Below are 26,184 nucleotides of genomic sequence, written 5' to 3' on the forward strand. Positions count from 1 at the left end.
TCAATTAAAATGTATAAAAAACGTTTTGTTTTGTAATATTTAATTTAATATTTCATTAAACTTTGCAAATTCATACAACATAAACATAAAATAAAGCAAAAATGTCCAAGACTACAATTTCCATATTTATTAATTGGCTTGTTGGAAAACTGATCACAAAGGTAAACATGTAACATCTACTTCCGTCCACTGGGAGGCGCTGTGGTGCCGCTGCCACGCGAAGAGCATGCGAATGAAAACGTATCGGTGCTGGTTGTGATGTGAACACAGTGAAACCATAATGGCGACTGCTGGAACAGCAGACCCGGGATCAACAGCCCCGACAGGTATCTAGACATCACTTCTTTGTACTTTGGGTCATTAAAGTAACATACAAACACGTCGGGGTGACATTTCGTAGAGATGACATCATTTAGAGATGTGGCGCCATTGAATTTAGGCAGCCCCGGGTGGCTAGGTTGCTAATGGGAGCTAGCACCGAGGCAAATAAATGAATCGACTGATGGGTAGCTTGTTTAGTTGTATCAAAATAACTAGGTTTGTTGTAGCGAATAAATATATTTCTTTACAACCAGACATTCAATCTTGGTATATTATGCTAAAATCCCTCAGACCACAGTGGTCGTTTTTTGTTGCCAAACCGGTAATTTCCTTCGTGTTACCACATTGGGGGGGCAAAATAAGCAAACCAAATTTTTCGCACTATTCATATTTTGCCAAATTGTTTGTTCAAATATATATTTGTGTTGCAAGTCCACCCAATGACATCGATACCAAAAATAACGGTGGCAGCATTGTTACCATGTCGCTTTAACCATTCTCTCCACTAGTTCATTCAACCGGTGGCCCGCGTGGCCAACAATTTACTCAAATGCTATGACACTGGCCCACGGGTCCAAGTGCGCTAAAGTTCAACACGGAACCATCACATTAGGAAGGGTCTTTGGGGGTGAAGTTCTCTCAAATACAGTACGAGGCAATGCTCCTCTTATATAGACAATCTTTGACTTGGGTAGCAACGTTAAAACATCTATTCATCCATGTTCAGGGGCAGGACATTTACTCTTGAGGGTAGTTCTTTTACTTTCCAAAAATGTGGGGCTCTGAGTAATTTTGTTGCGTGACTCAGCAACCCTCTCCGCAAGGAATATAATATGGGTGGGGGATGCCCACATCTGTGAAAAGTGATTTTTTTATGTTATGTTATATTTTGTGAAGTATTCCACTCTGTTTTTGTGTCTTGATAGTTTTGGTATTGAGTTCCGATATGAACATAATTTACATTTCAAAATTGCTGCTACCACCTGTGGAGATGTCCGATCCATGAACCAGACATAGCTAGAAGAATATCAGCAAATGTAGCCAAAAGAGTAACACACTAAGTATCAACCAAGCAAAACAGCAAACATAGCCAAAAGAATACTCGTGTAATTCACATTTTGAAATTTCCGATACCACCATTCCCGATCCGTGAGCCATGTCTGTGCTTTAATGTTGCTAGCTTGTTGTCCGCAAACGTAGCTAGAAGAACCAAAATAGTATCAGCAAATGTAGCTAGAAGAATACCAGAAAAAGTAGCCAAAGGAGTATTAGCAAACATAGCTTGAAAAATATCAGCACATGTAGCCAAAGGAGTATTAGCAAACATAGCTTGAAGAATATCAGCAAATGTAACCAAAAGAGTATTAGCAAATGTAGCTAGAAGAATATCAGAAAACGTAGCCAAAGTAGTATTAGCAAACATAGCTTGAAGAATATTAGCAAATGTAGCTAGAAGAATATCGGAAACCATAGCCAAAGGAGTATTAGCAAACATAGCTTGAAAAATATTAGCAAATGTAGCTATCAGAATATCAGAAAACATAGCCAAAGGAGTATTAGCAAACATAGCTTGAAAAATATTAGCAAATGTAGCTATCAGAATATCAGAAAACGTAGCCAAAGGAGTATTAGCAAACATAGCTTGAAGAATATTAGCAAATGTAGCTATCAGAATATCAGAAAACGTAGCCAAAGGAGTATTAGCAAACATAGCTTGAAAAATATTAGCAAATGTAACCAAAAGAGTATCAGCAAATGTAGCTATCAGAATATCAGAAAACGTAGCCAAAGGAGTATTAGCAAACATAGCTTGAAGAATATTAGCAAATGTAGCTATCAGAATATCAGAAAACGTAGCCAAAGGAGTATTAGCAAACATAGCTTGAAGAATATCACCAAATGTAACCAAAAGAGTATCAGCAAATGTAGCTATCAGAATATCAGAAAACGTAGCCAAAGGAGTATTAGCAAACATAGCTTGAAGAATATCAGCAAATGTAACCAAAAGAGTATTAGCAAATGTAGCTAGAAGAATATCAGAAAACGTAGCCAAAGGAATATTAGCAAACATAGCTTGAAGAATATTAGCAAATGTAGCTATCAGAATATCAGAAAACGTAGCCAAAGGAGTATTAGCAAACATAGCTTGAAGAATATTAGCAAACATAGCTTGAAGAATATCACCAAATGTAACCAAAAGAGTATCAGCAAATGTAGCTAGAAGAATATCAGAAAACGTAGCAAACCTAGTATTAGCAAACATTAGCAAACATAGTTTGAAACTGGATTCCCGTCTCATTGGCTGCCCTACATGACTATTTTTGCCAAGTTAAGGCTGCAGGCGACACGTGAGATTCCGGCAGGGATTGTGTAATTTAGGAACAGATGGTTTGTCTGTTGTCCTCTTATGTTAAGTAATTGGGTTAGTTTGGTTGTCTACTACTATTCTAGTACTACTTCTACTGATAAAGCGACTGATAATGTGGTGGTACATGATACTGTACATACTGTACACGTTGGCTCTCACGGTTTATTATTTAGTTATTGAAGTGTTTTAGCCTGACCCTGTCCTGCCTTCCAGATATTAGGACTCATTTCTGGAGGAGAGCGTTGCAACGAGGTACTGGCATGGGTGTGTCTATGCGTGGATAGAAAGTGCATGGCTTGTGATGATGTTTCATAACAAGAGACCAATCCACCAATAGCGGAATGATGCTTGTCGTGTACCAGTGTGTAACCATGCTAATCGGAAGCAGATGACTCTGCATTTGGAACGAATCTCTCGAGTTGAAGTACCCAAGTCTTCTAGGACTCTTTGAACGGGCCGGCCAGCAACGTGACATCCATGTTTGTTTGTCCGAGCGCATTACAGTCGCCCTTTTTCACTTTGAGCTTGGAATTTTGTGGCATCGCAGTTTGTCAAAAACATATTAATGAATAAATCATGCTTGTGTGTGGGGGGGGGGTGTTATTAGATTAGATTGAGTGAAAACATGCATATTTTTTCTAAAGTAACCATGTTCAAGCATAAAATTGGATAAATGATCAAAAATACGGCGCTGTGAAGACACATTCAAAGACACAATCACCAGACATGGCCGCCAGAATCCCCCATAAAGAACACTACGCTACCGTTGCAGCCATAACCCGCGACTAGCTGAAACTCAACTCTGAACCCCCCCGCTGTCACTTCCTGTCCTCCACTCAGTCTCCTTCCCAGGGGAACACTTAATGTCTTAAATGTACTACTATTATGCCGACTATATTTGTGATATGCATGTAAAGGTGAGTATAGGGTTGCTAGTTCATGTCTGGAGAGCTTTAATGTTAATAAAGGATTTGTGGCTTATTGTAAACAGGGATTCCTCGCTGTAACAACAAAAATATTATATAAATACACACACACATGCGTAGAACTTTAAATTATTTATTTAATTTATTTAATTTATTTAATTTATTTATTTATTTATAAATTATTTAAATTATACAAATTACTGTTTACGCTGTACATTGTTCATATTTGATGTCATCTATTTATGCTTCACTTTATTTATTTATTTATTTATTTATTTATTTATTTATTTATTTATTTATTATTGTTATACGGGAGCCAGGCAACGACATTTCATCTATCTATCTATTTGTTAAAATACCGTTAAAATGAACTTATTTATTTATTTTATTTATTTATTTATTTATAAATTATTTAAATTATACAAATTACTGTTTACGCTGTACATTGTTCATATTTGATGTCATCTATTTATGCTTCACTTTATTATTTATTATTTATTATTTATTATTTATTATTTATTATTTATTATTTATTATTTATTATTTATTATTTATTATTTATTATTTATTATTTATTTATTTATTTATTTATTTATTTATTTATTATTGTTATACGGGAGCCAGGCAACGACATTTCATCTATCTATCTATCTGTTAAAATACCCTTAAAATGAACTTTGAAACTCTGCTTAAGTATGTATTACTTGTTGAAACACATTATATCAGTTTTACAATTCCCAGCATCCTTTTTGGATGCGTTGACCTGCGCATCTGCTGCTGCTGCTGCTGCATTGAAGTAGCTGAGCTGTTGCTACTAGTTACAAGCGAGAGGTGCCCTCAGAGTGGGCGAGAAAGTACTGTAGGTTTAAACCGAATGTTTATGTAATGGAATCGTGTCCAACATTCACTTCCTTTGAATTCAGACCATTTCTGTCAAAATTGCAGCACGTTGACCACAATCGATGTTCGGGGAAACGTGTCCATTTCTGATTGGTTCCTGTCTTGAAATGGAAATAGAATTACGGTAATGGTTTAATTTCATTTGAACATGCATCAGATTACAATTGAGTGCATCCCATAATCAGTTCCCAGTTCCACATGTCCAAAAGGAGTAGGAAGAAGCAAAGCTTATTAAATCCTACCCCTCCATCTGGTACTTTTACAATCAGTAACTGTTACATTTGTTCACTTCCTGCTTTCCATAATGCAATGTAAGTTTTTTTTTTTTTTTTATATAATGTACCTCGTGGGCGGCACGGTGGTCTAGGGGTTAGCGCGCAGACCTCACAGCTAGGAGACTAGGGTTCAATCCCACCCTCGGGCATCTCTGTGTGGAGTTTGCATGTTCTCCCCGTGCATGCGTGGGTTTTCTCCGGGTACTCCGGTTTCCTCCCACATTCCAAAAACATGCTAGGTTAATTAGCGACTCTAAATTGTCCATAGGTATGAATGTGAGTGTGAATGGTTGTTTGTCTATATGTGCCCTGTGATTGGCTGGCGACCAGTCTAGGGTGTACCCCGCCTTACGCCCGAAGACAGCTGGGATAGGCTCCAGCACCCCCCGCGACCCTCGTGAGGAAAAGCGGTAGAAAATGAATGAATGTACCTCGTACCGAAGTACGAGGTGATATGAGCATCCAATGCCATAATGGGTAATATGCCATACTGTACATATTACTGCTATTATATATTGTCATATCCATACTGTTTATAATCTGTATAATCTACAATAGCCATATTATAGTCATTTCCATACCCTAGTCACTCCATTGCAATACTGTATATATTACTGTTATTATATATTGTCATACCCATACTGTTTATAATCTGTATAATCTACAATAGCCATATTATAGTCATTTATATCCCTGTACATATCCTCACTGTATTATAGTCATAGCCTGTATAGTTTTATTTACATAGATCTGTCCATACTAATGTACTTATAAAAATTGCACTTCTGGTTGGATGCTAACTGCATTTTGTTGCCCTGTACAAGTGACATGAGCAATAACAATAAAGTTGAATCTAATCTAATAGTGCGTGTCAATATAGTGATATATATAGCACATCATGACTGGTTCAAGACTCTTCATCCTTGTATTTAGCAAACATCAACTGCTTGTATTGTTTCTTGAATTGGCTCGTCGTTGTGCATTGTTTGAAATATTCCAAAGTTGAACAAATAACCATTAATAACTGTCCAGGCAACGTGTTAAGTTTAACATTTGAACTGTCATACGAGAGTATAAATAATATGTGACCACTTAATGTGTAGCGGTAGCCGGATAGGAATATGCTCTGTACTAGCTGACTGCACAGAAGTCTGTGGAAAATACATTTTTAAGGGAGGCGGTAATTGAAGAAACTTCCTCAGGGACTGTGAATCTGGAGCAGGCAACTCGGGGGGCTGGGTGGGAGGGTGGGAGGGAGGGGGGTTCCAGTTTGTGCCGAGCTGCTGGTATGTAGAAGCAGTAGTTAGTACATGTGGCCGTGAAGGCTCATCATTGATGACCTCGTTGTCATTAGCATGCTGGAAATGGGCTAGCTCATTAAGCAGTTTATAACTCTGTATTGGATCATGTTTTAAATAAAGTTTGCTTTGTCTTTTTAGGGACCAGCGGCATCTTCAAGGGGGGGCCCTCAGAGGTAAGGAGTTAAAGGAATTATCTGGCCACTTTCCATATTTTTTATCATATTCGGGCTAACACAGGGGTCAGCAACCCGAGGCTCCAGACCCGTATGTGGCTCTTTAGCCTATTTGTTGTGGACCTTTTGCGATACTTGAATATTTTTTAACACCTAAGTCGGGAAAACGCACGTCTTTGTAATGAGTTTAAAAAAATCCAACTTTGTGTGAGACCATGAATGCATCCTGACATGAAGGAAAATAGGTCATACTTTCCCAGAGCTATTTGACATTTCTAAAAAAGAAATTAGCCATCATTAAAAACAGAGTAAACAAATCAGTTTACATTAGTTTACACACATGTACATTTGTGTATGTTTATCTCCAATACTAGCAAGAGTACTACAACTCGTCTTTTCTTATCTGAACTACTTTGATACCGCCAAATTCCCTCCAATGTTGTTTTAAATGTATTTTTTGCGTCTCCAGGCTATCTTTCTTTAGTGGGCAAGCGGGTAAAATGGCTCTTTTCATAGTAAAGGTTGCCGACCCCTGGGCTAACATGGCTGACGTTTCAAGCTAAACAGAGCAGGTTGATTATCCTTGCGTCATCAGGCGCTTCCTGTTCATGACAAAGCATTGCAACAGCGGTACTGTCCAGTGTTGGAGCAATCGCCCGTTCAATGCCGTGACACCATACAGGAAACCATTTCACACATTACGTACATCATTTGCCTCATCCCTTAAAAGTGGTTTGAATGTGAAACAAAAAACATTTTCGGTTTGTGAATACTAATACTAATACTAATAGGTCAGCTATTTCCATCATCTAGTGGAGGAACACACAAAAGGTTTCAGACCGCAAACCTTTCCGTTTTAATGATTGTTGACTTCATTGGAGAAAGTCACCTGTGTAGGTTTTGTCAACGAACCGTTACTCGGAGGCTCAAATCAAATCACCTGCCAACAGAATCGTTTCCTGTTCTACTGGTCCGGCTTGAGCGTACGGGGCGAGCGCAGCGCAGCGCATACCAATCCAAACAGGCTGAACCAGCACTTGGCACGGTGACCCTGTTTGGCAAATTAAAAGGTAGCGCACACGCCGCCATGTTGGCACACAGAGGCCATGGCGTGTGGTGGCTGACATTCCGTGTCTGGAGAGAGACGGGATGGCACAGCGTCGCTGGGAACGTCACATGGTTTTTGTGTTTGTTTTTTTTTTAGTGGTTGGTAGGGAGGTGCTAATTATGCAATGCCATAACTGTGGCGAGAGGACAAAAAAAAAACATTTGATGAACTAGCACAGGGGTGAGCAAACTACGGCCCGGGGGCCACATCCGGCCCGCCAAGTGTTTCAATATGGCCCGCCTGTTCTTTCCAAAGTATTTTATTTAAACTCAACATACAACCTGGCATTGTGGCTTGGGCCAACTTTTTGATGGTTGAGGTAGCTGCTTTATCAATTTCGTTATTTGATGTGGTCTGTTGTTTACAAAATGCTCCTGGAAAAAGGGACACAAGCACAATAGTAAAAAAAAAACAAAAAACAATAATAATGTTGTTGTTAATAATAATATTACTATATTATATTAATATTGTTGTTAATAATATTATTATATTATAATAATAGTAATAATAATATTATTATTAAAAATAATAATAAACAATATTATTGTTATTATTATTATTAATATATAATAATATATTATATAATAATATAAATAATAATTATAATATATTATATTATATAATATAATGATAATAACATTACTATAACTAATAATAATAACAATAGTAATTCTAATAAAAATAATAATAATAACAATAATAATAATAATACATTTAATTTCTAATACACTTCACATCAAATAAATGATTTCAAAGTTCACATATAGCAGATTGCATGACACTTTTACATGTAAAATATGTGTAAAAATATAGGTGTAAAAATTGACTGTTACATGTAAAATACTATATACCACCCCCCCCCCCCCCTTCCCGGCAATTTTGTTAAATCAATGCGGCCCGCGAGTCAAAAAGTTTGCCCTGAACTAGCATGTCTACTGAACTTGGTCGTCTTACAAAAGACGGGTTTCTTCACACAGCTCTTCTAATTGGGTTCCGCATGGGTGCAGTAGGTGTCAGTAGATGTGTAATGTGGATGTTGTAACACAGGATATTTACACAGAAAGACACACTGTACAAACCCTGTAATCCTACCTTCACTTTGTGTCGGCTGGTTTGCTCTGATTTTTAATTCTAAACTTGATCAAACTTACTTAAGATTTTTCAGATCAAAACACGATTGCTATATAACACTTCAAGCCATGATATTAAACCTACAGGGTTTCAAAGTGTGCGGAAAAAGAAAAGTAGCAGATTAAAGTCCAGAATTTACAGTAAATGAGATGTAAATAAATTAAAAAAAAAGAACTATATTGAATAATTTCTTGCAGCTTTCATATACAATGTGTTTGTAAGCCTTGTTCTACTCTCCACCCAGATGCCTGGCTCCTCAGCCACGGCTCAGAGTATGAAGAAGACCATTGGACACCGGGGAGTTGAGACCACCACGGGAGAGACCACCTACAAAAAGGTTAGCACTGGGTTGCGGAGGCCATTGGACAGTCATGGACACACTGGCCGATGGACACCAGCGACAGCGTCGTACGTAGCTGTAGACTTGCTAACAAGCCTCTTCCTCTCTGCATTCTGTAGACGACGTCCTCTGCCCTAAAAGGCGCCATTCAGTTGGGCATCACTCACACGGTCGGCAGCTTGAGCCAAAAGGCGGAGAGGGATGTGCTCATGCAGGATTTTGTGGTTGTTGAAAGCATCTTCTTCCCCAGGTTGGTAGCAGAGCTATGGTTGGTTTTTATTACAGTGGAACCAGCATAAGTCCACAACCCGTCTATCTCCGGTCCACGGTGTTCTTTTTATTGCCGAAAAGTAAGGATATATCGATATCGATATATTGATAATGCTGTTTAAATATGTGTTTAAGAAAGCCGAATCCTACTGTGTTCCGTGTTTACATTTCAATAAATATTTGGTTAAACTTGAGACCTGTAATATTTATTATCATTGTAATTTTTTCATGTAAATTGAGGGAGCAAAAGCAGTATCGGCCACAAATATCGGCCCAAGCAAAATCGGCCATCGGCTAAGGGTGATGGAAAAAAATCGGTATCAGCATCGGCTCGAAAAAAAAACCATATCGGTCGATCCCTACTGAAAAGTGCCTGCATAAGTTGACATCGACATAGGAGCACCCAAAAATGGCATAAAATGGCAAAAATTTAGGGCGTAAATTTTTGACAAAAAAACGTAAGGGGTTAGTATGTCGTTTTTTCCATTTTTTTCAACTTGCTTCTAATGCACTTTTTTGCTCAAAAAAACGGAAAACCTCTCACACACTCAACAGGGGCCCCAGGAGCACCCAAAAATGGCATAAAATGCCCAAATTTTAGGGCGTCAATTTTTGACAAAAAACGTAAAAAAAAAACGCAAAAAACGTATGTCGTTTTTTCAGTTTTTTTCAACTTGCTTGTAATGCACTTTTTGGGTAAAAAAAACGGGAAACCTCACACACACTCAACAGGGGCCCCAGGAGCACCCAAAAATGGCATAAAATGCCCAAATTTTAGGGCGTCAATTTTTGACAAAAAACGTAAAAAAAAACGCAAAAAACGTATGTCGTTTTTTCAGTTTTTTTCAACTTGCTTGTAATGCACTTTTTGGGTCAAAAAAAGGGGAAACCTCACACACACTCAACTGGGGCCCCAGGAGCACCCCAAAATGGCATAAAATGCCCAAATTTTAGGGCGTCAATTTTTGACAAAAAACGTAAAAAAAAACGCAAAAAACGTATGTCGTTTTTTCAGTTTTTTTCAACTTGCTTCTAATGCACTTTTCAGGTCAAAAAAAGGGGAAACCTCACACACACTCAACAGGGGCCCCAGGAGCACCCAAAATGGCATAAAATGCCCAAATTTTAGGGTGTCAATTTTTGACTAAAACGTAAAAAAAACGGCGCACACCTAATGTTGACTTGAGTTCGGTGATAAACAGCATTTCCTGTTTTGGCCTGGATCTCAGCGTGTGTTGGTGTGTCTCCCCAGTGAAGGCAGCAACCTGACTCCAGCTCATCACTACAGCGACTTTCGTTTTAAGACCTACGCTCCCATCGCCTTCCGTTACTTCAGAGAGCTGTTTGGCATTCGACCAGATGACTACCTGGTAAGCACTTGAGGCGCAAAGTCACAATCAAAGACGAACGTTCAACACTCCAACATGAAATCAAAGCGAAAGTTGTGTCTCAAGATGTTTCCGGAGCGGATAGTAACACGGCCTGCTCTTTCTTTGCAAGTATTCCCTGTGCAGCGAGCCACTGATTGAACTCTCCAACCCGGGAGCCAGTGGATCCCTTTTCTACGTCTCCAGTGACGACGAGTTTATCATCAAAACAGTACAGCACAAAGAGGCGGAGTTTCTCCAGAAACTACTTCCTGGATACTTCATGGTCAGCATAAAGCTGCGTTGTTGGTAGTTGCTGTGAGGTATTTACGGTAATACTTGTTTTTGTCCAGAACATAAACCAAAACAAGCGGACACTCCTGCCCAAGTTCTACGGCCTCTACTGCGTCCAGGCGGGGGGCAAGAATATCCGCATCGTCGTGATGAACAATCTCCTCCCCCGCATCATCCCCATGCACCTCAAGTACGACTTGAAAGGCTCCACCTATAAGAGACGGGCGTCGCCCAAGGAGAGGGAAAAGGCTGTTCCCATATACAAAGATCTGGATTTTATCCAGGATATGCCCGATGGCCTGCAGCTGGAATCGGACAACTACAACGCCCTGAGCAAGACCATACAGAGGGACTGCCTGGTGAGTCACAGACGAGCACACTATCATTTAGGGAGGGTGCGGTGAAACGGCTCCGCCTGTATTGGGAGTGTATGAGCGCATGACCCGCGACCAATCCATGGTGGAGTCAATTTTGCCCCCAGTCAGCTGAGATAGGTTCCAGCCTCCCCACCACACTGAAGCTGACTTATCTTTCAAGGCCTCAATGGAGAACTAATGCTTGAGTGAACCTGCAAACTAATCCTTTGTTTACTTTGATAGAAGCTTACACTTGAAACAACTGAAGAGGCAGTTATTATTTTTCTTAGCAAGTATTCATATTATATAAGGCAAGCCATATATATATATTTTTAGATGTGCTGAGTCAGCATGGCTTTGCCTCTTCATGCATGCATGGAAAAAGATACACATCAACACACAAGTTGGATCTTCTCAGGTAACTCGACTCGACCAACCACTCTGTAAATGTCGTGCCGTGAATGGTAAATGTCAGGCGGCTGTCACGGTGTATACACTTAAAAGGCTGTGACGTCTTTATGCTTCCCCCCCCCTTTTTTTTGTAACGAACAATACCTTGAGCCACTTGTTTATGGCGCCGTACTGTGTTGTATGTATAGAATGGCATGTCTTTCACCAATACAACACAGTTATAACTAGGGATCGACCGATATGGTTTTTGTCCGGCCGATGCCGATACCAATTTTCGAAAAAAAACTGAAAAAAACGACATATTAGCCCCTTACGTTTTTTGTCAAAAATTGACGCCCTAAAATTTTAGCATTTTATGCCATTTTTGGATGCTCCTGGGGCCCCTGTTGAGTGTGTGTGAGGTTTTCCGTTTTTTTGAGCAAAAAAGTGCATTAGAAGCAAGTTGAAAAAAATGAAAAAAAACTACATACTAACCCCCTTTACGTTTTTTGTCAAAAATTGACGCCCTAAATTTTTGCCATTTTATGCCATTTTTGGGTGCTCCTATGTCGATGTCAACTTATGCCGGCACTTTTCAGTAGGGATCGACCGATATGTTTTTTTTTTTCGAGCCGATGCTGATACCGATTTTTTTCCATCACCCTTAGCCGATGGCCGATTTTGCTTGGGCCGATATTTGTGGCTGATACTGCTTTTGCTCCCTCAATGTATATGAAAAAATTACAATGATAACAAATATTACAGGTCTCAAGTTTTAAATCATGCGGCGGAAAAATATATCGGCGAACCCATGCGCGTATCGGCCGATACCGATTCAAGTAAAAAACGCAAATATCGATCTGATATATCGGCCGGTCGATCCTTAGTTATAACACGTTCCTTCAAGAAGCTAAAGGAGGGGTCAAAGGTCACATCACGCGCTTTTATCTGAGTGGTGTCCAAAGTGCGGCCCATTGCTCGTTTGGAACACTGTAGATGTTGACAGTACTGAAGATGTCAATCTCTAATTAGCTTTTTTTGTAATATTTCGTACTTGGACAGAAGGCATGAATGGAGATTACTTAAAACAACTAAGATTATTGTTTTGTGTTATTTAAAAAAAAAAAGCTGTTGCAGAGTTTCAAAATCATGGATTACAGTCTGCTGATGGGCATTCACAACATGGACCAGGCCAGTCGGGAGCGAGAACGTTCCGGTGGCTATTCGGCGGACAGCGGGGGGTCGGAGGGAGCGGTGACCCCGGATCAGCGCCGGCCTCAAGCCCAGAAGAGTCTTTACTGTACGGCCATGGAGTCCATCCAGGGGGAGGCTCGGGGAAAGGGAGCTTTAGACTCGGAAGACCAGTGAGTCTCTTCACCTGCAGACGTGTTAGCATGTTACATGTTACATAACATGCAACTTCTGAATCATCTCTTGTGTTTTTTTTGCAGCATGGGAGGTATTCCAGCTCGTAACGCAAAAGGAGAGAGGTTACTCATCTACATCGGCATCATCGACATCCTCCAGTCGTACAGGTTTGTAGCTAGCTAGTTTCATGCCCCTTGCCTATTGGTGTATCATTTTCTTTTCTTATATCCGACCCTTCAGATTTGTTAAGAGATTGGAACACTCCTGGAAGGCCCTGGTGCATGATGGGGTAAGAACTGTACACAAAATGAACCAAAAACATGAGAAAATATGTTAATTGATTTTTTTGTTGTCATATTGTAGGACACCGTTTCAGTTCACAGACCTGGCTTCTACGCAGAGCGCTTCCAGCATTTCATGTGCAGCACGGTGTTCAAGAAAATCCCATGTAAGTCCACATCTGCCATTATTTTTAAATTTCTCAGTGCTTTATTGCCACAGGAAATACAAGGCTCTTACACAGCACATCCTCTCTCCTCTGTAGTAAAGCCCTCTCCATCTAAGAAGAGCCGTGGAGGAGGTCAAGGGGGGCTTAGGAGAGCCCCCACTCTGGGTGCTCCCACCCCACTCTCCCACGCAACAGGGCAGTCGCTCATGGACCCCAGACTGGTTTACCACCCCCACTTTAAAAGCACAGAGTCGGAGGCTGACGGTGGTAAGATCTAAAGTGATGAGCCACTTTGAGTGCTTTGGGAGAAATTCAGTTCCATGATTTTGCCTTTGCTTTTAATAGTCCAGCCGGGCAGACCAGATCTGGTTCCCAACACCCCGACGTTGCAGGACAACCCGACTGATTGCGAGGCCAACCTTTCCACCTCGTCAGTAGGCAGCCTAGAATTTGCTTCCTCTCCTCCCTTAAGGTAAAAAATGGGATGAGATGCTCCATATATTATTATTATTATTATTATTATATGTTACTGATATCCCATGTACATACCGTTTGTGAAAAATACGATACACAAAGTTCCAGAAAAAGTGCAATGGTCAACAAAAAAATCACAAATTAGAAGAATAAAATTTTGAAAGTTGCACACTTGTATGTGTCACAAACATCAACATAAGAAAAAAGTTCAAAATATGACACTCTGGACCAGAGGTAGGGAACCTATGGCTCGGGAGCCAGGTAGGGCTCTTTTGATGACTGTATCTGGCTCTCAAGCATTTCTTACCCCAATAAAAATGTATTTTTGCTAACATTTTAAAGTAAACCATCACAGAAATGACTGTTAAAAATAATATTCAAAATCAACAACTTTCTTATGCATTTTAATTCGTCCATCTATAGCAGGGGTCGGGAACCTTTTTGGCTAAGAGAGCCATGAAGACCAGATATTTTAAAATGTGTATCTGTGAGATCCATATACATTTTTTTTAAACATTGAATGCAATAAAATGTGTGCATTTTTATGTAAGACCAACAGTTTTAGATATAATGGGCTCTAATTACGTAGACCAGGCACACTACCCCACGCCAAGGGGGTGTGGCCAGCACACTTTCGTGAGCAGCGCAGTGTCTAATAATAAATCAAATACTTGCTGCCATTAATGCAACTTCTGCTGCTGCATAGTTTTGAACCGTATTCAGTACACGTATTTCATTCTTTTGGCCATCTTCGTCAAAAGGCTTGGTTCTGCAGCTTTAGCTAGGTGACTATTTGACTAAAGGAGGAAAGTTTACATTTACATGTTTTTTTGACATCTTAATGACCGAGGTAGACTACCGCATTACCCAGTAATAATCAAGTTTTGGTGTTTGACCTGGAAAATATCATCAAGAAAGATGGATATGGTCGGCCATATTGCAGTAGAAAATAGATGGACGAATTAAAATGCATAAGAAAGTTTTGATTTTTAATATTATTTTTAACAGTGATTTCTGTGATGTTTACTTTAAAATGTTAGCAAATTTTTATTGTGGTAAATGCTTGAGAGCCAGATACAGTCATCAAAAGAGCCCTACCTGGCTCCCGAGCCATAGGTTCCCTACCTCTGATCTATAGTCTGCTGCAATACGGCCGACCATATCTATCTTTCCTGATGATATTTTCCAGGTCAAACACCAAAACTCGATTATTACTGGGTAATGTGGTAGTCTACCTCGGTCATTGAGATGTCAACATGTAATATCTATTTATTCTCCACATTATTATTATTATTATTATTATTTATTATTACTTAACTTCTTTTGTGTCTGTTATTATATGGGAGCCAGGCAACGACATTTTGTTGGCAATTTCACTACTGTGTTTTTGTGCAATGACAATAAAGGGAGTCTATCTATCTATCTATCTAAATATAAACTTTCCTCCTTTAGTCAAATAGTCACCTAACTAAAGCTGCAGAACCAAGCCTTCTGGCAAAGATGGCCAAAAGAATGAAATATACTGAGTACGGTGCAAAACCATGCAGCAGCAGAAGTTGCATTAATGGCAACAAGTATTCGATTTATTATTAGACACTGTGCTGCTCACGAAAGTATGCTGGCCACACCCCCTTGGCGTGGGGCAGTGTGCCTGGTCTACGTAATTAGAGCCCATTATATCTAAAACTGTTGGTTTTACTTACATAAAAATGCACACATTTTATTGCATTCAATGTTTAAAAAAATGTATATGGCTCTCACAGATACACATTTTAAAATATCTGGTCTTCATGGCTCTCTTAGCCATAAAGGTTCCCGACCACTGCTCTGGACTAATGCTATACGTAAAATTATTAATTGGACGCATTACACGTGAATGCAGCGTGAACAAAACATGAGATTAGAAGTAGGACGATGCCTTAGTTCTCTTTTGCTTTCATTGCAAATTGCATATTTATAATCCAAACTTGAGTTGTAACACGGGCATACTGAGCTAGCAATCACTGACATACTAATATCTAATATAATATCTAATATCATTGTCGGACAAGACGCTGATATGAACCGTGATTCTCATTTCTATGCCAGTATTTGGCCGATATCATCAATATCGGTTTTCAACACTTCTTTGACTTGTAGGTCTGTGGGGGTGGAGGTGCACAAATCGGCGCACACAGACTACGACCAGGGTGCTTTTCACAGGTATGTAACTATCTTAATAATAATAAATATCTTGTAACTATCTTTAAATCTCACTTCCTCCCTCTTTTGGTTTATGGATTCTTATTGACCTATCTCTGTTCCAGTTTGGAGGTTGAAGGCAGTGCAGACAATTCAGCCAACCTGTCCGGAAGTGAAGATGTAGTTTCGCTATCTGACATCATCCCCGAGACCAACATCAATTTTGTATGTCCTCGAAACGGCCCTCGCGTCACACAGTGGAACCTCTTAAGGCCAAATAAATTCCAGGAAGCAGGACTGAAATGGAACGTGTCAACTGTCACATCATCGAACCTTTAATTATTTATTGATTTATTGATTTATTAACTGTAAAGCACAGAGTAGCACTCGTCGTACAAGTGTAAAAAGAAGTTCATTGCTTTATTGTCGAGGAACTGCGGCCTAGTGTGAGTACGCCCTGAATAACGGTGCAATGGGAGGATTATTGCTTGTGCTTTTGGCGGGTCTCTTTGTGTACAAACAAAACACAGCTGACTTTTAGCTCCTGTTAGCTTAGCTTATTAGCTATTAGAAGCTATTTTAGAAAAAGAAAATTTCAATTTTTTTCACATTTTTTTTTTCAAATTTCCAGCTCCCACGTCTGTAGCTAACTGATAATATAATAATAATAATAATAATTGCATGTGTTTTCTTGCGGGTAACCATATTGGAAAAACAAACATTCATTCATTCATTTTCTACCGCTTTTCCTCACGAGGGTCGCGGGGGGTGCTGGAGCCTATCCCAGCTGTCTTCAGGCATAAGGCGGGGTACACCCTGGACTGGTGGCCAGCCAATCACAGGGCACATATAGACAAACAACCATTCACATATAGACAAACAACCATTCACACTCACATTCATACCTATGGACAATTTGGAGTCGCTAATTAACCTAGCATGTTTTTGGAATGTGGGAGGAAACCGGAGTCCCCGGAGAAAACCCACGCATGCACGGGGAGAACATGCAAACTCCACACAGAGATGCCCGAGGGTGGGATTGAACCCTGGTCTCCTAGCTGTGAGGTCTGTGCGCTAACCCCTAGACCACCGTGCCGCCCGAAAAACAAATATTTCAATTATTATTATTATTATTATTATTATTATTATTATTATTATTATTATTATTATAAAAGTGGAGCAAACATGTGAGGGAGATGATGGATTTTTCTCACACACTGTGTTACCGTGACAACATCACTTAAGACTTTAATTTAGCATAATAAGGCTTCAGGGACATTGGACTTTAGAGTTTCCACTGTGCGTGGATTCGGACCAAATTCATATTTTGACGTTTTTGATTTTGCTTTGCAGTAAACGAGTGCACAGTGCCATCGAGAGAAGGACGTGCCTGGAAAAAGGCGAGGTGGGCGAGAAGTAAGGACAAAGACGGCGAAAGCACAACCTTGGACCCCCTGCACTACCGTTTATACTCAAAGGGGGTCGCTGGAGGACGTGGCGATGGCTGAGATGACAAAGAAGAGCGGTGGTGACGGGCCACCACACGTCTGTGTTGCGTGTATGTAGTCTTTCCCAGCCGTCGACACTGTCACTGTGCACACACACACACACACACACACACTAAAGGTCACCCAAAACATTATGAATTGGAGTTAGGACCACAATTCCTTCATTATATGTTTGAAATGTTTTTTTTTCCCGCCCCCTCACAAGAGTGGTTTAATTCCGGACATCTCGTTTTACTATGATGATGAGTCACTTTTTTATGTGTGTGTGGGCACAGGAACGCTGCACACTGAAGTGTGAGTGTGAGTGGGATCATAGTTTACTTGGTCTTCCTGTTACAAGCACATCAGCTCGGCGCTCCCCTTTGCAGACACTCACGCTGCGCTTGTTAGACGTTTTCAAATCAACCCCCCCCCCCCCGCAATCACGTTTTCCATCTCCAAAACAGCACACCGATGGCTCTAAACCCGTGCAAGGCAATCAGGTCTCACCGCCGCCGAATGTACGCCGCCTTTCCTCTCATAGAATGCGTCTCGTTAGCCCACACGAACGTGAGACTCTCAAGTCTCTCAAGCCTCTCATGTCCACCGTATGTGCTAATACTTTGACGAGAACGGTGGGAGGAGCACTTGGCAGCCACTGGATGCTCTCCCGTGAAGTACGAAGCCGCCAAGCGTTACCAGCTGCGACTCTTTTTGTCTTGTCGTGTCTGTGCCTTTTCATGCATTTCCCCGCCCCTCTATTGAAGTTTAAACAGCTTGAGTGAACACACACACACACACACACACACACACACACATGCCTTATTACTGCACACGATCATTGCATGTCATTGTCAGCAAATTGTTTGCATGGCTTTGAAAAGTATTTTAACGCAATCCCATCAAGTCCTAGTGCAGGGGTGGGCAAACTACGGCCCGGGGGCCACATCCGGCCCGCCAAGTGTTTGAATACGGCCCGCCCAATCTTTCCAAAGTGTTTCATTTAAACTCAACATACAACCTGGCATCATGGCCTGAGACAACCTTTTGATGGTTGTATCAATTTCGTTTTTTGACATGGTCTGTTGTTTACAAAGTGCTCCTGAAAAAAGGGACACAAGCACATAATAATAATAATTATTATTATTATTATTAGATTATTAGATTATTATAATTATTATTACAACTATTATGATTATTATAATTATTATTCATTCATTCATTCATTTTCTACCGCTTTTCCTCACGAGGGTCGCGGGGGGTGCTGGGGGTGCTGTCTTCGGGCGTAAGGCGTGGTACACCCTGGACTGGTGGCCAGCCAATCACAGGGCACATATAGACAAACAACCATTCACACTCACATTCATACCTATGGACAATTTGGAGTCGCTAATTAACCTAGCATGTTTTTGGAATGTGGGAGGAAACCAGAGTACCCGGAGAAAACCCACGCATGCGCTAACCCCTAGACCACCGTGCCGCCCTATAATTATTATATTAATGCTAATTATTATATTAATTATATATAATATTATTGTTATATTTGCATATTTTACATAATAATAATATAATAATTATTATTGTAATTTTATTGTAATTATTATAATATTTTATTATTTTTGAAATATTTAAATATAAAATAATAAATAATAATAGCAGATTGCATGACAATTTTACAGATACAATAATACCAGGTGGACTGTTACGTGTAAAATATATAGTCTGCCCCCCCCGTAAATTGTGTCATATCAATGCGGCCCGCGAGTCAAAAAGTTTGCCCACCCCTGGCCTAGTATGAGAATAAGGTTATGCATATTATGAGAATCTTAGATTAGAAGCGATGCATTACAAGTGAATGCAACATTACACATAATAAGAGGGATGCCATTTATTAATCAGGTAAGTAACAAGGGTGAACAAAGACAGCTGGGATAGGCTCCAGCACCCACCGTGACCCTCGTGAGGATAAGCGGCATAAAATGAATATGAATCCAGTCAATACATAAATAATTTTTGGACCAATGAAGTGAAATTAGATAATTTACCGATGCATCTAGAGTGCGCTCAGACAAACGTCTGTTTCTGTTCATTTCCGCTGGTTACGGAAATGATGGCGCCTGCATCCACTCCTGGACCAATTATTAATAATAACATATACAAGTAGTGTTTGTTTTGAATGTTAGCATATGTCTTATTCATATAGTGTGCTTTTGCTTTCATGCCGTTGCTGTTCGGAGCACTAAATAACACATTGAGGTGGCATTCGGGGTGCTTTTTTTTTTTTTTTTTTTTTTTTTTAATAAATACTGTAGAACAGTGAGATATTTCACATACGCTTGACTATATGTGACTTCATCTTATGTGCTGTAGTTTCAGCCACATGTGGTCTATGCAGCAGCGAGGGAGGAAGGCGCGGTCGTGGGTCTCGACTTTATAGACTGAAAAAAAAACATCTCATGTCCAATGCAAAGATTATTTTCTGAACCGGTTACTGCACCAAAGAGAGGAGGAAGAGATTTGCAAAAGACGCACAAGTCCCGCAAATGTTCACCATCCACTTATATTAGGTTCTTAAAGGGACCCTATCCTGCATTTGGAACTTTGCAGAATTCTGTATATGTTCAGTGTTATTATGTATCTATTGGCCGTGACGCATTCAGGTACGCTGTGGCATACCCGGACAGGTCCCGTTGTAATGTGTTTATGAGCAGAGCAAACAGTTGCTGTTTAGTATTAAACTCAAACTGGTGTAGGGCTTCACCCTATCACGCTCTTTCCCAATTTTTTCAAAGCTGGTCTGTCGCGGACAGTTGGTTCAAGATCCGACTGGATCGGAAACGTGAATTTCCGCAAAGTAGGATGCCATATTTTCATAGTTTTTGGCATCAAAAACCTGTTTAAGATCTTCTAAATAGCTTAATTTAACATTATGAGAGTACTAAACATGAAGTAACACCCCTATAGTCACTTTTACATTTGTATTACCCAATATAGTGGATATAATCAAGGAAACTGAGACATGTTAGACATAAATAAGGTAACAGAGAATCAAACGTTAGCAGTTTCTTATAGTTTTTTTCTGGACCGTATACTTCCTGCATTGGCTATTGTGTCATCAAAGTAGTGTAACGGCGCGTTTAAATGGCTTTACACTCATATTACCCAATATGGTTGACACAAAAAAAGTAAATATTTAAGACTTCATTAAAACAGGAAGTGACGTCGAAGGTTCAGCGTTGAGTTTTAGTTTGTCGTGGGTTTATGACCCCAGCAGTAGACTGTATTTTTTATTGTCATTCTTACGTTGTGATTATTATTGTGCCTGTGGTGGGATCAGCAATAAATGCCTCTTCCGGACCACAAGTCTGATAGCGGTCTCACAAAGCAATTACTGACACCTAGTGGCTAATGTGGAATACTACATTCACAATTTCAACGCTTCTTCTGCTTTGTATTTTGATTTTAGTTCATTTAGTTGCTTAAATGCTTAATTTAGGCCAAAAGAAAGTACCATATTTGCTGAAATAAATGTTACAGCAATGTAGCGAGGATATTTTATTCAAATTAAAGGTCCTGTAGTACCTCACTGGGATCCGATATCATTTTAAAAGCCTTTGAAATGTGCAGGATAGGACCCCTTTTTTTTTTGTTTGTTTACATCTGATAAGCTACTGTATATCCAGTCACTGTTTTCCAGCGTATTCCTGTGAAATTTAAATTATAATTGGCTTCATTTGGGGGTAGCTTTGTAGAGCCATCTTCTTCTAGTGCGGATATTCTTGGTGTTAAAACCAAAATGTAAGAAAAAAAAACTAAAAATTTAGTCAGTGTTGAGTTAGAAACTTCGAGATTCCGTTGTGTGTTTGTGTTGAATTTTGACTGACTCGTCGAACTGGCTGCACGGCGGTCAAGCGGTTAGGCCTCACAGCTAGAAGACCCGGGTTCAATCCCACCGTCGGCCATCTCTGTGTGGAGTTTACATGTTCTCCCCGTGCATGCGTTGTTTTTTTTTTTTCCCACGTTCCAAAAACATGCTAGGTTAATTAGCGACTCCAAATTGTCCATAGGTATGAATGTGAGTGTGAATGGTTGTTTGTCTATATGTGCCCTGTGATTGGCTGGCCACCATTCCAGGGTGTATCCCGCCTCTCTCGCCTGAAAACAGCTGGGATAGGCTCCAGCACCCCCACGACCCTCATGAGGATAAGTGGTAGAAAATGAATGAATGAGTTCTCCTCCTATTTTGTGTGGAAGTGGTAACTTTTTGGCTTCTTATTTTGTCTTTCCCCACCCTCGGCCATCTCTGTGTGGAGTTTGCATGTTCTCCCCGTGCATGCGTTGGTTTTTTTTCCCACATTCCAAAAACATGCTAGGTTAATTAGCGACTCCAAATTGTCCATAGGTATGAATGTGAGTGTGAATGGTTGTTTGTCTATATGTGCCCTGTGATTGGCTGGCCACCATTCCAGGGTGTACTCCGCCTCTCTCGCCCGAAAACAGCTGGGATAGGCTCCAGCAACCCTCGTAAGGATAGATTCTCGTCTAACGCAGGGTTTTCCCAAACCTTAGAGAAACATGGAGACGCATTTTGGTGTCCGTGCCCTGTCGGTTTTGGCGGAACCCTGGTCTGATCTCTTAATGCAATCTGGTGCTGCGATGTTTGGACACTACATTTTGTTAAAGAGCCAACGCAACGGCAACAGTCTGCCAGCACTCACTATACACACAAGTACGTATATTTATTTCATAGACAAAGTTGTATGCTTGTACTGTCTAGAAGGATTGCTTATCTTATAAATGAAGAGGACAACTTTTTGTGCGTTTTAGATTCTTACCACAAAATAGAAATCTATTCTCTCCACAACGGGTTGATAATCTCCCGTGCTTTTTTTTTTTTTTTTTTTTTTCTCTACATGAATGTTTTACATGAGCCAATTGTTGCTGGTTGTTTGTCCGAATATGCTTCAATGACTATATTTCTACAAGATGTGTGTACAAAAATGTGTATAATGTACATAGAAGTCACTGAAATGCCTTCTCATGCAATATGTGCTGCCTGTACGCTCCTACCATGTTTGGGTCAATGTGGTGGTGATGATGTTTTCATGCATTCTAAGGATTAAACGCGTTTTGTAAATCTTCATTGTGCTCCGGCAATGTTGGTTTACACCCGGGAGGGTCTGAGACTCCAACACACAGGGAAACCTCCATCAAGGGTGTCTAAAGATGAAAAAAAAAAAAAATTAAAATTTAAAAAAAAATTTATTTAATTTAGATGAAGATAAAAAAAACTAAAAAAAAAAAAAAAATTTTAATCAAAAATATATTTTAAAATGTAATTTTAGAAGCATAAAGTTGAAATATTAAAATGTATTTTAATATATGAAAAATGGAGGCTGATGTTGCAATTTTAAAAATTATTTTTAAAATTAATTAACAATTTTTTATTACAAGGAACATTTGTACATTTTTATTATGCTCTGTCAATGTTGGTTTACACCCGGGAGGGTCTGAGACTCGAACACACGGGGAAACCTCGAACAAGGGTGTCTAAAGATGAAGATTAAAAAAACTAAAAAAAAAAAAAATTAAAACATTTTAAAATCCAAAATATTTTTAAAATGTAATTTTAGAAGCATAAAGTTGAAATATTAAAATGTATTTTAACATATGAAAAATGGAGGCTGATGTTGCAATTTAAAAAAAATGTTGGAAAAAAATTTATGTTTCAAAAATCATTTTGAAACATGATGGGGATAAAGTCATAATATTACAAGGAACATTTGTACATGTTCATTATGCTCCGTCAATGTTGGTTTACACCCGGGAGGGTCTGAGACTCGAACACACGGGGAAACCTCGAACAAGGGTGTCTAAAGATGAAGATTAAAAAACAAAAAAAATTATTTTTTTGATTAAAAATTTTAAAATCTAAAATATTTTTAAAATATTTTAAAAATATTTTTAAAATTTTAAAATATTTTTAAATTTTTTTTTTTTAAATGGAGGCTGATGTTGTGATTAAAAAAAAAAAAAGGTTAGAAAAAAGCTCCTACCATGTTTGGGTCAATGTGGTGGTGATGATGTTTTTAAACATTCTTAAGATTAAACGCGTTTTGTAAATCTTCATTGTGCTCCGGCAATGTTGGTTTACACCCGGGATGGTCTGAGACTCGAACGCACGGGGAAATAAAAAAACTTAAAAAAATTTAAAATTACAAAAAAAAAAAATAAATAAAAAAAACTTTTTAAATGTAATTTTAGAAGCATAAAGTTGAAATATTAAAATGTATTTTAACATATAAAAAATTGAGGCTGATGTTGCGATTTAAAAAAAAATATGAGGTTACAAAAAGAGTTACGTTTCAAAAATAATTTTGAAACCTGATGGGCATAAAGTCTTAATATTACAAGGAACACTGGTCTGTTGATCTTTATTTTTCTCAAGCTGCTGCGGCCCACTCCATACACTGCCGCCATCCCTTCACGCTGCTACAGGATCTCTTCTTCCACCAAAACACTGCCAACGATTTCATAGTCCAGAGCTCTCCAGTTGAAGACGTTGCCCGGGCTGAAGTTGGCGTCCTCCACGTAGCGTCGGATCTCAGCGGCAGAGAGCACGTAGTCCCACACGTGAAGCCGGGAGATCATCCCGATGAACGACTGAGTGGCGTCGAAGCCTCCACCGTAGGCGTCCTGCTCTTGGCCCAGGATGGGGAAGAATTCACCGCTGATGGGCTGCCCCGAGTGGATGAACCTCTTCACGGTCTGCTTGCCGTCCACCCACAACTGCGCCACACCGTTCTGGGAATTCCAGGTGGCGCACATGGAGTGCCAGGAGTTGGGGGGGAAGGACAGGGACAGGAAGCGTGTGCTGCTGTCCCGAGCTTCCATGGAGATGACATCGTCCGTGTTCATCTTGAAGAGCAGAAAGTCGTTGCTGTGTGCGGGCGTCGCCAAGGAGAAGAGCGCGTAGCTCCTGGTGAGGTCTGTGAAGAACCTGATCAGACACAGGATGAGGGTGGTGGAGTTAGACTTAATGAATGAAATCAAACGCTCCTGATCACCTGGTTTACCTGAGACAGACCGTCACGGCATCCAACGATGACTTGGATGTCAACAGTTTGACATGATCTGTTTTGGTCTCCTTGGGGAAGACAAACATTTTGCCCGAAAGATCTGCACACCACAACAAACGTTTTGAACACTTTGATGACGCTTCATTGGTCACCTGCTTCTTTTTTTCTATGGAACCAGTACAGTAGATCGCTCTTTATTCCTGCTCATTTTTTTCTGCTTTAACTTTATTTCCATGGTATAGAAAAATGGTTTCATGTCGCAGGGGAAAGGACATTTTCTAAATACAGCAGTGGTGTCCAGACTGTGGCCCGCGGCATCAACATGTACATATTCATAGTACTCAACATGCAATTTGACTCTTGAATACGCTTGTATGCTCTACATTTAGTTTCTTACTTTGATGAAATGCTGCAAAAAATATACGTATATGAGTTCTCCAATAGCTTATGGTAAAAATATAAGTAGTTTATTGAACGCAAGGTGAGGTACAGTAAACCTCGGATATATCGGATTCAATTGTTCCCACTGGTTTTGTCCGATATAAGCGAAATCCGTTATATGCGTATACCGGAAAATGTCCGTTGTACGCATATATGGGATTTATATCCGGTATATGCGTAAATGGGATTTTATCCGTTATAAAAAGGCACTTCCTTGACTATGTTTCCAATGTACCTGGACGCGCAGGCAACGCTGCAAACGCTGCAAATGACGTCGTATAGCGGCCTGTCACCATTCGGCGAATCGTAACGCCACGATGCGGCCATCCGATATATGCGAGGGAAATTTCATGGAAATGCATTGGAACGGGACTGGAGATTTTGTCCGAAATAGGCGAAATCCGTTATAAAAAATCCGATATATGCAATGAATTTTTATTGGAAATGCATTACGGAAAAATTGGTTCTTTTTTTATCTGTCCGTTGTGAGCGAATTTCCGATATATCCGAGTCCGATATATATCCGAGGTTTCTTCGCAAAATGTACTTCTGGAAATGATCCAAAATGAAACAGCGTTTTAGGGTCTTGAATGGGTTCCTACCTGTGGGTGCTGCACCACACGATGCAAGCATCACCATTACAAGGAAGAGTCTCTCCATCTGAAATAGAAGGTATATGCTATACTATATACTGTATGATATATCATATCATGACATATGAATGTATGATATGGAGCAGAAAAGCAGCAGTCTTACCTTGTCTTGACTGTGCAGGCTCGATGGAAGGGAGGACTTGCCTTTTATCTGTCTTCAAATGTCATCATTTGTTCACTGGCATGAAGGATTTTGGACTCTTAGGTAAACACGAGGGGGAATGGGGGGGGGGGTCAATGGAAAAGTTTATTTTAATTGTGCAACGTAATGCACGGCACAACATCGGACGAACGGGTGCTCGGAACAATGCAGCGTCGTAGGCGATCACCATGTATTCCACAAGGTCAAAGTTTTTTTCAACTTGCGGCTAATGTACTTTTCTGGTAAAAAAAAAAAAAAAAAAAAAAACACAAAAAAACTCACACACACGCATCAGGGGACTGAGAAGCATCCAAAAATGGCATAAAATGCCAGTGTTTGAATTTGGTGATTTTTGACAAAAAACGTAAGGGGTTAGTATGTCGTTTTTTTT

The 26,184-nt window shown here is 39.8% G+C and overlaps 3 protein-coding genes across 4 annotated transcripts in view; 1 reads left to right on the forward strand and 2 right to left on the reverse strand.

Annotated features, from left to right (window-relative positions):
* cldn12 (claudin 12) overlaps positions 1 to 16,397 on the reverse strand; it is a 120,772-nt gene extending 104,375 nt beyond the window's left edge. Inside the window, exon 1 of the mRNA XM_058084127.1 lies at positions 16,387 to 16,397. The gene's annotated coding sequence lies outside the window, so the exon portion shown is untranslated. The remainder of the gene's footprint in view (positions 1 to 16,386) is intronic.
* Positions 219 to 25,795, forward strand: LOC131136836 (phosphatidylinositol 4-phosphate 5-kinase type-1 alpha-like). 2 transcript variants are annotated; one of them, XM_058084117.1, is made up of 16 exons: positions 219 to 326; positions 6,230 to 6,264; positions 8,748 to 8,840; positions 8,963 to 9,093; positions 10,366 to 10,483; positions 10,614 to 10,766; positions 10,834 to 11,133; positions 12,649 to 12,884; positions 12,972 to 13,055; positions 13,129 to 13,177; positions 13,252 to 13,336; positions 13,433 to 13,603; positions 13,682 to 13,808; positions 15,950 to 16,012; positions 16,117 to 16,216; positions 17,345 to 25,795. In XM_058084117.1, the coding sequence occupies exons 1-16, from the start codon at positions 281 to 283 to the stop codon at positions 17,345 to 17,347; spliced, it is 1,794 nt and encodes a 597-aa protein (XP_057940100.1). In that variant the 5' UTR covers positions 219 to 280; the 3' UTR covers positions 17,348 to 25,795. The 2 variants fall into 2 exon arrangements, with proteins under 2 accessions (XP_057940100.1, XP_057940099.1); XM_058084116.1 differs by lacking the exon at positions 17,345 to 25,795 and having other exon boundaries at positions 16,117 to 16,661.
* On the reverse strand, positions 23,899 to 25,856 carry LOC131136844 (C-reactive protein-like). The gene is made up of 4 exons (XM_058084130.1): positions 25,755 to 25,856; positions 25,601 to 25,658; positions 24,555 to 24,657; positions 23,899 to 24,478 (listed from the first exon to the last, which is right to left on the reverse strand). Exons 2-4 carry the CDS (start codon positions 25,656 to 25,658, stop codon positions 23,971 to 23,973), a joined length of 669 nt encoding a protein of 222 aa, XP_057940113.1. The 5' UTR covers positions 25,755 to 25,856; the 3' UTR covers positions 23,899 to 23,970.
* Between the last annotated feature and the right edge of the window lie 328 nt (positions 25,857 to 26,184).

This window comes from Doryrhamphus excisus, chromosome 10 (genome assembly GCF_030265055.1).
Source record: "Doryrhamphus excisus isolate RoL2022-K1 chromosome 10, RoL_Dexc_1.0, whole genome shotgun sequence".
In the NCBI taxonomy this organism is placed as follows: Eukaryota; Metazoa; Chordata; class Actinopteri; order Syngnathiformes; family Syngnathidae; genus Doryrhamphus; species Doryrhamphus excisus.

Bases quoted from the DNA above. Each gene is read 5' to 3' on its own strand.
- LOC131136844 (XM_058084130.1), bottom strand. From the start codon at position 25,658: ATGGAGAGACTCTTCCTTGTAATGGTGATGCTTGCATCGTGTGGTGCA. The intron at 24,658-25,600 runs GTAGGAACCCAT...TGTGGTGTGCAG, and splicing joins GTGTGGTGCAGCACCCACAG to ATCTTTCGGGCAAAATGTTT. The intron at 24,479-24,554 runs GTAAACCAGGTG...GTGTCTGATCAG, and splicing joins GCCGTGACGGTCTGTCTCAG to GTTCTTCACAGACCTCACCA.
- LOC131136836 (XM_058084116.1), top strand. From the start codon at position 281: ATGGCGACTGCTGGAACAGCAGACCCGGGATCAACAGCCCCGACAG. The intron at 11,134-12,648 runs GTGAGTCACAGA...AAAAAAAAAAAG, and splicing joins CCATACAGAGGGACTGCCTG to CTGTTGCAGAGTTTCAAAAT. The intron at 16,013-16,116 runs GTATGTAACTAT...TCTCTGTTCCAG, and splicing joins GACCAGGGTGCTTTTCACAG to TTTGGAGGTTGAAGGCAGTG.